This window comes from Balaenoptera acutorostrata, chromosome 1, assembly GCF_949987535.1.
Source record: "Balaenoptera acutorostrata chromosome 1, mBalAcu1.1, whole genome shotgun sequence".
In the NCBI taxonomy this organism is placed as follows: domain Eukaryota; kingdom Metazoa; phylum Chordata; class Mammalia; order Artiodactyla; family Balaenopteridae; genus Balaenoptera; species Balaenoptera acutorostrata.
In genome coordinates this window covers 118,612,055-118,625,223 of record NC_080064.1, presented here as the reverse complement: position 1 = coordinate 118,625,223, position 13,169 = coordinate 118,612,055, and the positions used below count along the sequence as shown (strand labels likewise).

General features: G+C 44.3%; 1 protein-coding gene across 1 annotated transcript; it reads left to right on the top strand.

Moving 5' to 3' along the window:
• Positions 1-5,860: 5,860 nt before the first annotated feature.
• On the top strand, positions 5,861-12,264 carry ITLN2 (intelectin 2). The gene is given in 9 exon segments (XM_028163942.2): positions 5,861-5,872; positions 6,097-6,160; positions 6,782-6,892; positions 7,856-8,097; positions 8,426-8,584; positions 8,988-9,108; positions 9,963-10,018; positions 10,020-10,068; positions 12,113-12,264. Coding segments are annotated over 9 exon segments (966 nt in total).
• Positions 12,265-13,169: the final 905 nt, after the last annotated feature.

Genomic DNA, 13,169 nt, shown 5'->3' with positions numbered 1-13,169 from the left:
AATGGAATAACATTACACCCCTTATAAGAGTGCCCGGCTTATGGTAACTGCTTGATACATACTAGCTATTATTTTATTGTGTTCTTGAGAGTTTTGGAAAGTCTACTTCAATTCAATTTCAGTTACTCATTAAAAAGACATACTTCAATTCAATTTCAGTCACTCATTAAAAAGACATTTTTGGGCCTTTCTGCTGCTGAAGAATCACTGTGCCATGCATTGTGGTAAACTCTGAAACAGATGCAAAGAAAACAAAGACATGTTCATTGAGTTGTAGAGTGCAGTGGGAAAGAGGGCAAAGTCAGGGGAATGGCAGGGAGAGACATCCATGTAAGCAAATAATTCAAACACTATGAGTACACTTTTTTTCTACATAATTTAAGAGACTAATGCGTTAAAAACATTATTAGTTTATGTTTTTGGACACACAATGTTAGATGTAATTTTGTGACAACAACAACTGAAGGGTGGAGAGCTATAAAGGAACAGAGTGTTTATATGATATTGAAGTTAAGCTGGTATAAATTCAAATATGATGTTATAACTTCAGTATGTTACATGTAATCTCCATGTTAAGCACAAATAAAATAGCCATAGGATATACACAAAAGGAAATGAGAAAAGAATTTGAACGTTTCACTACAAAAAAATTTACAAACTAAACTTAAAAGAAGACAGTAATGCAGGAGATGAGAAATGAAGATCTATAAGACATATAGAAAACAAAGCAAAATGACAGAAGTAAGTCCCTCCTTATCAGTAATTACTTGAAATGTAAATGGATTAAATTCTCCAATCAAAAGATAGAGATTGGCAGAATGGATTAAAAAATCATGATCCAAGTTTATACTGTCTCCAAGAAACTCACTTTAGATCTGAAGATGCAAATGTGTTGAAAGTAAATAAAAGTGAAAGGGGGGAATAGATGTCCCATGCAAATATTAACAAAAAGAGGGCAGGGTTGGTACACTAATATCAGACAAAATAGACTTTAAATTTTAAAAAGTTGCAAGAGACAAAGGACATTATATATTAGTAAAGTTTCAATACAGCAAGAAGACAGCAATTATTAACATTTATGCAACTAGTAATAGAGCATTAAAATACATAAAGCAAAGATGGACATGATTGAAAGGAGAGATAGTTCTACAATAGGCATGCAGCCCCAAACGGAAAGGGGTGGGAGACTTAATCATCAGACCAGAACAGCCCCTGAGTTCTCCTTCCAAGGGGTGGAGGAACTTTTCCTTACTGTCTCCCTCCCTCGACGAGCTTCTTGGAATGAGGACTTCCCTGCTAAGTTGGGATCCTGTGCTTGTTTTGTAAACTCCCTGGGGATTGCTGCTGAGTCCTTTAGGAGGAAAGCCCAGTGACGCCACTGCCCACATATTTTGCTCAATGGAGACAAGAACTTTGGTTTTCTCAGGGCCAGCCTAGGCTCAGCACAGAATCATAGACTTAGAATTTATCATGAAGTTCATTTACTTCCATGGGAAACAATATAAAGTTACAAAATTAAAAAAATTGCCAATTGAAGATTAAGAAGCAAAAATAGAACATCTGTTATCAGTATCATCTTAAATGAAAGGTATTTTAACAACAACAAAATAGAAAGGCCATAATCGCAGAGTAAATATAGTTCTTTAGCTTGAATATATTTATTTCCATGGAAAACGCACAATTTTGTTCTTTTTAAAAAAATAGTTGTATTATTTTAAAATATTTATTTATTTATTTACTTTCTGGCTGTGTCAGGTCTTAGCTGAGGCATGCGGGATCTCTTGTTGCGATGCATGGGCTTTTCGTTGTGGTGGGCATGCTTCTCTCTAATTGTGGCACGCGGGTTTTCTCTTTTCTAGTTGTGGCGTGCAGGCTCCAGAGTGCATGGGCTCTGTAGTTTGCAGCACGCGGACTCTCTAGTTGAGGTGTGCGAGTGCAGTAGTTGTGGAGAGTGGGCATAGTTGCCCTGTGGCATGTGGGATTTTAGTTTCCCAGCCAGGGATCGAACCCACGTCCTCTGAATTGGAAGGTGGACCACTGGACCACCAGGGAAGTCCCACAATTTTGTTCTTATATTTTGTATGTTGTATGCCAACCACTGGAAGTGTCATGACCTGCCACATCTTCAGACGGCAATTTGTGGCTCTTTGATTCAGTACAAACCTTTCTCATGATCAAAACCTTTGACATTATTCATATCCCAGAGCCAATGATTTCTTTGAGAAAAAATATTTAAATCCCTTTCCCAGGGGCTTCCCTGGTGACACAGTGGTTAAGAATCCACCTGCCAATGCAGGGGTCACGGGTTCGAGCCCTGGTCTGGGAAGATCCCACATGCCATGGAGCAACTAAGCCCGTGTGCCACAACTACTGAGCCTGTGCTCTAGAGCCTGCGAGCCACAACTACTGAACCCACATGCCACAACTACTGAAGCCCATGTGCCTAGAGCCCATGCTCCACAACAAGAGAAGCCACTGCAATGAGAAGCCTGTGCACTGCAACGAAGAGTAGCCCCCGCTCTCCACAATCAGAGAAAAGCCCATGCGCAGCAACAAAGACCCAATGCAGCCAAAAACAATAAATAAATTAAATAAATAAATAAATAAAAAACCCTTTCCCAGTGATAGAATCAACTACTTCCTCCTATGTATTTTCATAATTTTGAGGCAAGCTTTTACTATATAACTAATATTGTTGCACTTCAAATATTTATTTATCTTTTATAGCAGTTCTTAGGAAAAAGTTGGTGGTTTCCCACGTTTGCTAAGCTAATATTTTCTATTTCGAGGATGTCAAGGAAATGAATTACTCAATAGGTCTGGATGAATTAACATAAGTAAAGAGTTCTCTGATGCCAAGGAGTAAGAATTTTTAAAAATTGCAAGAATAGATCATAACCAGTTCTAAAACTTGGTTCTGCTACCAGGATGTTGTGACTACAAAACAATCTTTCAGTACTCCTGTACACTTTGATATTCTGTAAGATTGCAATGCTAGTGTACTTATTGGGGTAAAACCAGGATGGGTTTTTGAGTGAGGAATGGATGTGGTGATATTTTTTTAAAGGAGTGTAGTTTTATTCAATTTGAAATTTTAATGCAAAGTGTTCCTCAAGATATATATTAAGATACACAAATTCAGATTTCATATTTTTGAAAAACACTAATATATGTTATTATACCCCAAATATTGGGATTTTGGAACGTAAGAGCTCTGTATTTCAGAATGTCAGCATATGCCAAACCTGTACTGCAATCACAAACTCCCCACCCCCCCCAACCAAGCCCAGGTTTTAGGGCTGCTCAGTCTCATCCAGCAATTACACACCTTTCTGGTAGAGGTCACTGAATACACATTTGGCCACATAGTCTCAATAGTCCCACGTTAGAAACCGTATTCAGCAGATGATACAGCCATGTGCTGATGCTCAAAGAATGAACATCGGAAAGAATTTTCAGTCCAAATGTAATTTTAAATATATTGCTTTATTTCCCCAAATTTTACTAGTCAAATTTTAGAAGTTTGATATATTGTGTAGGAACAATATTTCTCAGCTCCCTCAGCTGCTAGCTTGGGTCTGTGTCATTGGTTACTATAATGCATATGAGTAGTAAATACTTGCTGTTGACTGAGGTGATGGAGAGAAAGATTTTGGGAGTGATATATATATATATATATATATATATAGTGCTTGTGCGTGTGTGTGTGTGTGTGTGTGTGTCCTGATTGAAGATGATTTATCAAGGAAAATTTTCCCTACCATTTTCCTGTTGAAGACCCAGAATCAGTTATTCCTTTCATTCCTGCTTGCAAAACAGACCACCTTTTCTCCCTGAGGTCTTGTCCTTTGTAATATAGAACGAAGGCAGCTGACATGCAGTGCTCACATTGTTTCCCAGAGGTCTTCCCTTAAAGCTCCAGTGCAGTAGTTACATCACATACCTCCTGAGATACCACAGGCAACACATGTAACATTTTCCCTACAACAGAACACAGAACTCCATCCTGATAACCTCCAAGATTAGTTTCTTCATCAGCTATAAACATACCACCAAGCCAGGGCTACATATTTGATTTATTTCGTGAGGCTGGAAAAAGGACGATGTTGACTTGTGCCCTGCCTGGTAAAGCCTTCAGCCTGAAAGTGACCCCTTCTGCTTACATTTCTTGGCTAGAACAATTCCCATGGCTTGTTTAACTTCACAGAGAAGAGGTGCAGTCTTCCACGTGCCCCAAAAAAGAAGAGAATTAATCACAGCGAACAACCCTAATGATTACCTGAGAAATTCCCTGATGAAGTGATATTAGTGGTCATTTCCGTATGGTTGTGCCAAAGAGCAGAGATGCACGGGAGACAGGTCAGTCCTCTCTGCATCTCTCCCTCCCTCTCTCCTTCCCTGCAACGCAAATACAGACAGGGTGATATATAGAAGCACATGGGTAAGTGTAAGTTATTAATAATATTCCAGTTCTGGGGTTGGGTAGTGGTTTATACATGTGTAAGGCATTTGCTTTCTTCAACACTGAGCATGTTGGATGGCTCCTGGGTGCTGGAGGCCTAGGAGTGAGAGGAAGCAGTGCCCTGAACATCAGCATCTGGTCCCAGAGAGCCAGCCGAGCAGCAGAGGGGATGGGGATGAGGAGTCGTAAGTTCAGTGGTCAGCCAGAGTGAGGCCAGTGGACAGTGCTGAAAGGAATTGGGCTGGGGGTGTGTGTGGAATGGAGAAATCTTGTTTGTAAGCATGAGTAGAACATCACCTGGGGATTATGGGCTCCAGTGTGGGCAGGAACTCTCCTAATAATGGGAAGGAATGAAAGCCAGAGAAATTCAGTACCGTGAATTCCAGCTCAGTAGAACTCCTGGGCTGGTGGACCCTAGGACAGTACAAGTTACATTAAAAACAGTTAATGATATGAAGTTGATAATTGCATGTGGTTATATATGAGGATATCCCTATTAGGCAAATACACACTTATCTAGGGGAAAGGGCCTTCATGTATGTAACTTACCTCAACTTGTTCAGAAAAAAGTGTTTGTGTATGCATAAAGAGAGAGGGCATACATGATAAAGCAAATGGGGTAAAATACTAACAATAGGTGAATCTAGGTAAAAGCTATATGTGTGTTTTTGTGTTATTTTTATTTTTGCAATGTTCTGTAAATTTTCAATTATTTCTAACCAAAAAGTAAATAAAAGATGACATGACAGTGTGAAACATGTCACACTCTGGGTTTGGACAAAGTCCAGTAGGAAGACAGGGGAGAAATCCATCAGCTTTACCTGTGGGTGGGCGTGTCAGGGAAGGCTTCACGGAGAAGTTTCAAGAGAGACTTGAAGGATGCCGTCTTGACAGAGATGTGTGAGGCACTGCAGCATCTGACTGAGGTGGGAGCAGGACAGGTTGCAGGGAAGAATTGTAAGGTCCCATCCATCCTGAAAGTCTGTTACACAATGTAACACTGTATGTGCTCTGACCCAGCACGGCTCCGCCTCCTCAGATGGTGAGTGTCACCAGTGTGACCAAGAGCACTGCTCCCTGCCCCTCCAGCCAGTCACACATTCCTTCTCATTGCCAGGGTTCAAGGCCCCAGGGACCTTCAAGGGAAGGACTCCCGAGGGAGGGACCTGCAGCCTGAAGTGAGCAGGGCTCGGCGGGGCCCTCGTGGTTTGCTCTCCCCATAAAGGCTCAGCACTTCACCCACCTCAGGACTCTCTGCAGAGGCGGTAGCTCTGAGTCTCCACTCGGCTGGGAACTCTCAGCTCCTGGCATCTGTGAGGAAGGAAGGAGGGAGCTCTCCGTGCTGTGAGGAAGGTGTTTCTGAGTCTGAGACAAGATCCGAGTGTGTGGGGAGCCATGATGCCAGCTCAGGTCTGGTCTTGGTCTCAGAGATGCGGAGTTTCAGAGAAAGGAGCCTGTGGCCCCTGAAGGATTTGTAGCATTGGATAGAGGTGGGGGCTACTCCAGGAGGTTCCAGAATGCTCATAAGCCCATCACTTTCCATTTGAGGTTTCCTTACTCAGAAAGTTCAAAGATCAAGGATGGAAGGAAAAGATGGACAAGCCAATGACCTTGTGCATCTCCTTTCCCCTTAGGGGACAGGGGCCTGATTCTGCCTCCTGCTGTTCCCCTCTTTGGCCACCAGAGGGCCGAGTGCAGGTAAATCACTCAGGAGGCGCAGATTCTTCAGCTCACCTGAGGTGTGCAGTGGAGCAGGAGTAGAGCTGGGCTGGATGCTGAAGTCCTGGGCCAGAGCGGAGTTATGAAGATGCAGAGAAGCCACACTTTGCAGCCGACTTGAGATGTGGCCTGGGTGCTGACTGCTGGCCTCTCTGGGGTCTGGTCTGAAGCTAAGGCATGTCTTGGGGCCGCACTCTGTGCCTCTCTGTGGCTTAGGAGGCTCAGGGAGCCATGATAAAGACTGTGCTCCCTTCTAGCTACTCCTACTGCTATGGTCTTGGCCCGGGGATTCCCAGAGGGAGCTGGGTGGTCAGAGTTGTGTCCAGGGAATATCCTTCTTTAGTCCCCATCCTCACAATTCCATCCTCACAGTAGGTGTAATGATACTTTTCATTTTTAATTAATTGAACAGAAGAATGCAAGTGTTAAGCCTGTACTAGATTGTGGGTCAGCTAGTCTTAGCAGAGAGGATCCTGACCTCTGGGGCCTCATAGCACAGTGATGAACTGGTGAAGTGGGCAGGTGCTGGGATCTGATGGCCAGGAAGGCTGCTGTCAGCAGTACCAGACTACTAATGAGAATTATCTTCGCATCCTCTAGCAGCGACCCATTCTCCTGAGACATTTCGGGAGAGCAAAACCTCTGCTTCTTTCCTGTCTTTCCTGCCCAGAAGCATCAAGGAAATCAAAGAAAGTTGTGATGAAGCAAGTGGTGAGTTATAAACCAACCCAGCATCCTTTCATTTTAGTCATTTTTAAGCTAAAGGGACCCCAGTCATGGACACCAAGAGGAGTGTACCCATCACTCCTGTCTGCTCTGACTCCAGCTACAGCCAAGGAGATTTCCAGTGAGAATTTTGAGGTTTTTCAGTCTCACCCAGGCACGGCAGACATGATCTTCTGAACACAGAGAGAATGCAGTGTTCCTGGTGACTCTTAAGGTGGTGGCCAGAGTGGTGATGAGTCTAAGATTTTCCCCTTTTTGTAAGCTAAAGAGTTAACCTGCCACAGTTTCATAGATGCTGGCAGAAAATATGAAACTCCTGACAGTGAGACAAAGAAATTTATTATTCACATTCATAGCAGTAGCCAGAGTATCAGCATTTTCTTGTGCTGGTTCCCTGAGTCCCATCCCTACAGGGTGATGTGAAGAGGGCCAGGAAACATTTGCAGATTTAGTTTGTTTGCCAAGCAGCTCGTAAATTGGGTTCGTCAAGCAACTACAAACCTTTTCAGATAAGATAGTTTATTCTCTTTGGGGCTGAGTATGAGGAGGAACTCTGCGCTTAGAGAATCTGAATCTTATATAAAGGGCTGAGACCATGCCTGCCCTTTACTCTTAGTTCCAGAGGCTACATCCTGATGTAGACTTGAGATGTGGTTGGGTGCTGATTTCTGGCCTCTCCAGGCCAGAAGGAAGCACAATCCATTGAGAGTTAATATCTCTGTCTTCTAAGGATGTTAGTGCTACAAAGTCTTTGAACATGTAGTATGGAACAAAGGCTGTCAGTGTCCCTGTTCATAGATGACCCATAGAGAATTGTACTCTAACAAATGGATATGTGTGGGAGCCTCTAGGATACATTTCTGACTTTCCAGGGTGTTTCTGGTTTTGGAGCCTGAGGTGGACCCTGTGCTCACAGACACGGGCTCTCTAGGCTGGTTCCCTCCGCAGATGGCCTGTATTTCCTCCACACTGAGAATGGCGTCATCTACCAGACCTTCTGTGACATGACCTCTGGAGATGGCAGCTGGACCCTAGTGGCCTGTGTGCATGAGAACCACATGCCTGGGAAATGCACGGTAGGTGATCGCTGGTCGAGTCAGCAGGGCAGCAGGGCAGACTGCCCAGAGGGGGACGGCAACTGGGCCAACACGTTTGGGTCTGCAGAGGCGGCCACCAGTGATACAAGGTAGGTGGCACTGACCACCCAGCTGGGAAAGGGTGAGGAGCTGAGTGTGGCTGGAGCAGAGTGTGTGGAAGGGAGGGTGGGAGATGGGGATGAGGAGGTAGGGCTGGAGAAGAAGGAAAAAAGTCCATGTCTTGAATCACGACTTTCTCCCACCGGGTCTTTTTGGGTGGTGGGGCCTTATCGTCTGCTGGAGGTGGCAGGTGTCTGAGCGCTGCTGGGCACCTGCCCCCTGGAGCCCAGAGCTCTCAGCTCAACTGAGAACGGCATGTGTGGGTCTTTGGTTAGTGGGACCTCCTGGGCTGTTCAGGCTCAGTGTGCGTGTTGCTCTGCAGAACCCTGGTTACTATGACATCCAGACCCAGGACCTGGGCACGTGGCATGTGCCCAACAAGTCCCCGCTGCAGCACTGGAGGATCAGCTCCCTGCTGAGGTACCGCACCAACACTAGCTTCTTCCTGAATCTGGGACACAATCTGCTTGGACTCTACCAGGTATATGGGGCTGCTGGCTGTTCACACTTCTTTTGGTGAACAGAGAGCCAAGTGTTTGGGGTGAGGAGTAAGTCCGCTCTGGGTTCTGTATCACTAGCAGGTGCTTGTGCTTGGCTGTTTCTTCCACCTGTGGGTCAGGTGAAGTCATGTGCTACCTCTCTCAGGAATCTGAGCTGAGCACGGGATGAGGCCTATGGAAGAGGAGAGAGTGGGTAGAGAGGGAGAAGGACAAGGGGCTTGAAGCTAGTTAGAAACCTAGCTATGGGGTGGGGGGAGGGGGAAGGAGTCACTATTATTTAGACTGATTTCTGCATATTGATACCTGAAGGCTCTAAATCCCCAAATTCCCAATGTGGCAGCTTCTCTACTGTCCTCACACAACCTGTATCTTGGGTCCCTGCAGAAATACCCAGTGAAGTATGGATCAGGGAGCTGTCAGACTGACAACGGCCCAGCTATTCCTGTGGTCTATGACTTTGCCGATGCTGAGAAAACTGCATCTTATTACTCACCAGTTGGTCAGCGTGAGTATCTGCTTCCAAAGCCCAGTCATCCATCCTTCCCTGCACTCTTGGGGAAAGTGTAACTAACAACAATTAACAATTGCTAGCATTTGTTGAACGCATACAATGTGCCAAACTCTTTTCTAGGAACTTGACATGGTTCTGTGTCATTTAATCATCATTAGAAAACTATGAAGTTAGAATTACTATCCTCTCCAATTTATAGGATATAAACCCAGGCTTCTTAACCAATACCCTGTATGGCTCTTAAAATAGTAAAAACTAGGCTAATGTTCACAGGTGAGGACAACTTGCAAAGTGGCGAGAAAAATTTATTTTTGTTATGATGGATAGCTATTATTTTAAAGAAGATATTTTTTCAGCATAATAAAGCCACAGAATTTAAGTCTTTGGTGGGAAAACAAGAGCCATTACTTTTTACATTTACTATTTCAGTGAGAGCAGGTTAATGGTAGGCAGGGAAAATAAAGTCATGGTAATTGGATGAGAAGTGTGCCAGAGTAAACAGATGGCCAAATCTGATCATTGCTTATTCCTGCTGGACCTCTGGACGTCTTCTTGCTGATCTTTCAGTGGAGTCTAATTTCTCCTATGAGCCTTAGGCAGACAAGTGACCTCTTGTGAGCCCATGCCTTGGTCCTCTTTCCCCAGATGGAGGGAGGTTCTCTTCTAGCCAAGTTCAGGGTCAGGATGTAGCAGCCACTGTCCAGAGGTGCAGGGCTCTCTCCTCACAGCTTGTAGTGTTGAGCTGTAAACTGACCTGCTGGTGTAGGGAATCCCTGTGCTGGTGAAAGGGAAGCTGTTTCCAGTTCTTCCTTTGAATAGTTGGCCCTTCTCTGCCTCTTCTTTTCCAGGGGAATTTGTTGCAGGATTTGTCTAGTTCAGGGTGTTTAATAATGAGAGAGCAGCCCAATGCCCTGTGTGCTGGGATGAGAGTCACTGGCTGCAACACTGAGCACATGAGTTTATTTATTTATTTATTGGCTGTGTTGGGTCTTCGTTGCTGCACACGGGCTTTCTCTAGTTGCGGCGAGCGAGGGCTACTCTTTGTGGCGGCGTGTGGGCTTCTCATTGCGGTGGCTTCTCTTTGTTTTGGAGCACAGGCTCTAGGCGCGCGGGCTTCAGTAGTTGTGGCACGCGGGCTCAGCAGTTGTGGCTCGCGGGCTCTAGAGCACACGCTCAGTAGTTGTGGCGCACGGGCTTAGTTGCTCCGCGGCATGTGGGATCTTCCTGGGCCAGGGCTCGAACCCGTGTCCCCTGCATTGGCAGGCGGATTCTTAACCACTGCACCACCAGGGAAGTCCCGAGCATGTGATTTTTGAGAAGATATACGGCCTGGCGTGTTTGTGTGTATGTGTGTGTGTGTGTGTGTGCGCGCACCCACCCTATGGAGTATGTTGATGTGTTTCTCCCTGGCTTGCATTTTTACTTTTTTGCTGGTATTTTGTGGACATAATTTTTAAATTGTTACTATTATTTTTTTATTGAGATGTAATCGACATATAACATTATGTAAGTTTCAGGTGTATAACATAATGATTCTCTATTTTTATATATTGTGAAATGATCACCATAATAAGTCTAGTCAGCACCCACCACCACACATAGTTACAAATTCTTTTTTCTTGTGATGAGAACTTTTAATATCTACTCTCTTAGTAACTTTTCAATGTACAATACATTATTATTAACTATAGTCACCAGTCTGTACTTTACATGCACAGGACTAATTTTATAACTGAAAGTTTGTACCTTTTGACCACTGGACATAATTTCCTGTATTGAAGTGCAATTTATCTGTATTCTCATGTATGATTAGTACTTTTATGTTGTGTTTAAAAAGTATTTCCATATGCTGAGGTCATGAAGGTATTCTCCACTATTCTTATTAACTTGTAGAAGCTTTATGTTTTTGTTGTTTTTCCAGTCTTGTAGAAGACAGCACCATAGGTGTGGTGACTGGAGACTGCCTTTGAGGGAAATTTTGTGGCTGGAAGGGCAGGAGGAAGATGGAGTCAGAGCTATAAGAATAAGGGTATTCACGCAGGGCCTTTTCCTTCCTTTCCTTCCTGTCAGTCTGAGAAATGTGACCCTGAAGTCAAGAACATCTTCACTTCCCCCATGAATTATCAGTTTGTCCATTTGTCAGTCAAAATGAGGCATCTGTGCCCTCGCGGAAGGGCCCCTAGTTTGTGATTTGGAAGACAATCCAGACGTGTCAAACTCAAGTTTGACATAGCAGTGTGGAGGATATGGATTCAAGAGCAGGGAAATTAAGGGCAGGGAGGCCATGAGGCAGATGTAAAGGTGCAGACGTGAAATAATAAGGACCTGAGCCAGGGTGTTCTTGATAAAGTTGAATGAGCAAGGACAGATACATAGACGGTGGAATCAACTGTTCTTGATGACCAAATGAATATGGGGGATGGCAAATGAAGGAGACTGAATATACTTCAGGTTTTTGTTTTGGGTGACTGGGTGCTATCAATTAAGATGGGTGACAAGATGAGGAATAGATTTAAGGGCAACAAGAGAGAATTCGTTTGGTTTTGCTCAAGCAGAGTTTTAGATCTAGAGATACTTAGGTGGAGACATCCAAGTGGTGGTTGGATATGGAGTTTCAAGCACAGAAAATATCTGGCTGACCTCCGACATTTAGGAGTATCTTGACAATATATGATTATGCTGGTACTAGCTAAAGTCATGGGAGAAGCTGAGCCATCATCGGGGGAGTGAGGTGTGGGCAGAGCCGTGAGGAATAGCATTTGGGGGATCGACTGAGGAAAAGAGGTGAGCTGAGGGGCCTGAGAATAAATATGAAGGAAGGTAGAAAGGAATTCAGGAAAGAGCATGATTTCAGAGTCCACTGGAGGGAGGGTTTTGTGCGGGGCAGTGGTCAAGGTCAAGTAGGACGAGGACCAAAGATTCCAGGGGATTCAACCATTAAGAGCTCACTGGTGTCCTAGCCAATCCCTCATTGTGTCTCTTCCCCCTGTCCCCCAGCACTGCATCGGCAGAGAAGGATTCTTCCCAGAGGCCAATCCCATGCAGTGTGGGGACTTCTCCTCCTTTGACTGGAATGGATATGGAGCTCATAGTGGTTACAGCTGCAGCCGGGAAACAACTGAGGCAGCTGTGCTCTTGTTCTACCTCTGAGAGCTGTGTGGTATGAGACGTGGAACCCAGCTCCTAAGCTCTGATACTCAGAGATGGAAAAACGGAATGTTAAGAAGGAGAGGAAGAGAATAAATTACATCACATTGTGGTCCTAAGTTTCTTTGAATTCTTTTTACAAATTGACTGAGACCTGGAGGGATGTTTTAAAATAATGCCTCTTATTCTAATGATTTCTACTTTAGACGATCTGAGTTTGGAACTTCAAGTCTCTGGTATCCCAGAACACAAGTTTGCCCCTCTTTCTAGGGAAACCCTGAGTGAGATTGAAGAGCAGGAGGAAATCTTTCTTGCTAAATTTCCTATCATATTGTTATTGGTTAATGAAATAAAGCCCTCAACATCAACATCTTAAGGAAGACAAGATGACTATTATTTAGATTCAGTAGGAAAAAAGAATTCGAGGTCACAACTGTCCATTTCTTTTATTCCTCCTGCTTTGACAGTCGGGGTAGTATCCTTAAAATGATTCTAGAGCAATTCCAATGTGTGTGTTGGGGAGGGTTCTCACAGAACCAAGAAATTCACTGACGGCTAGCTGGATGTCCTACAACTCAACTCAATTTTGACCCAGTCTATCAGGAGACAATGTCAGGTCCCCATGTGAAGGGCTCAGTCCTACAAGTCTGCCCCTGGAATCCCCCGCTCCAGATGCCAGTTGCAAGTCCAGATTGTCACCTGTGCTTCTGACTGACTGGCTATAGATTGGAGGTTCCAATGAATCCTTCCTTGGGTTCAATTAATTTGCTAGAGTGGCTCAGAGAACTCAAAGAAACATTTTACTTACTAGATGATCAGTTTATTATAAAAGGGTATAACTCAGGAACAGCCAGACGGAATACATGCCTGGGGCCAGTATGGGTGAAGGGCACAGAGCTTCCTTGCCC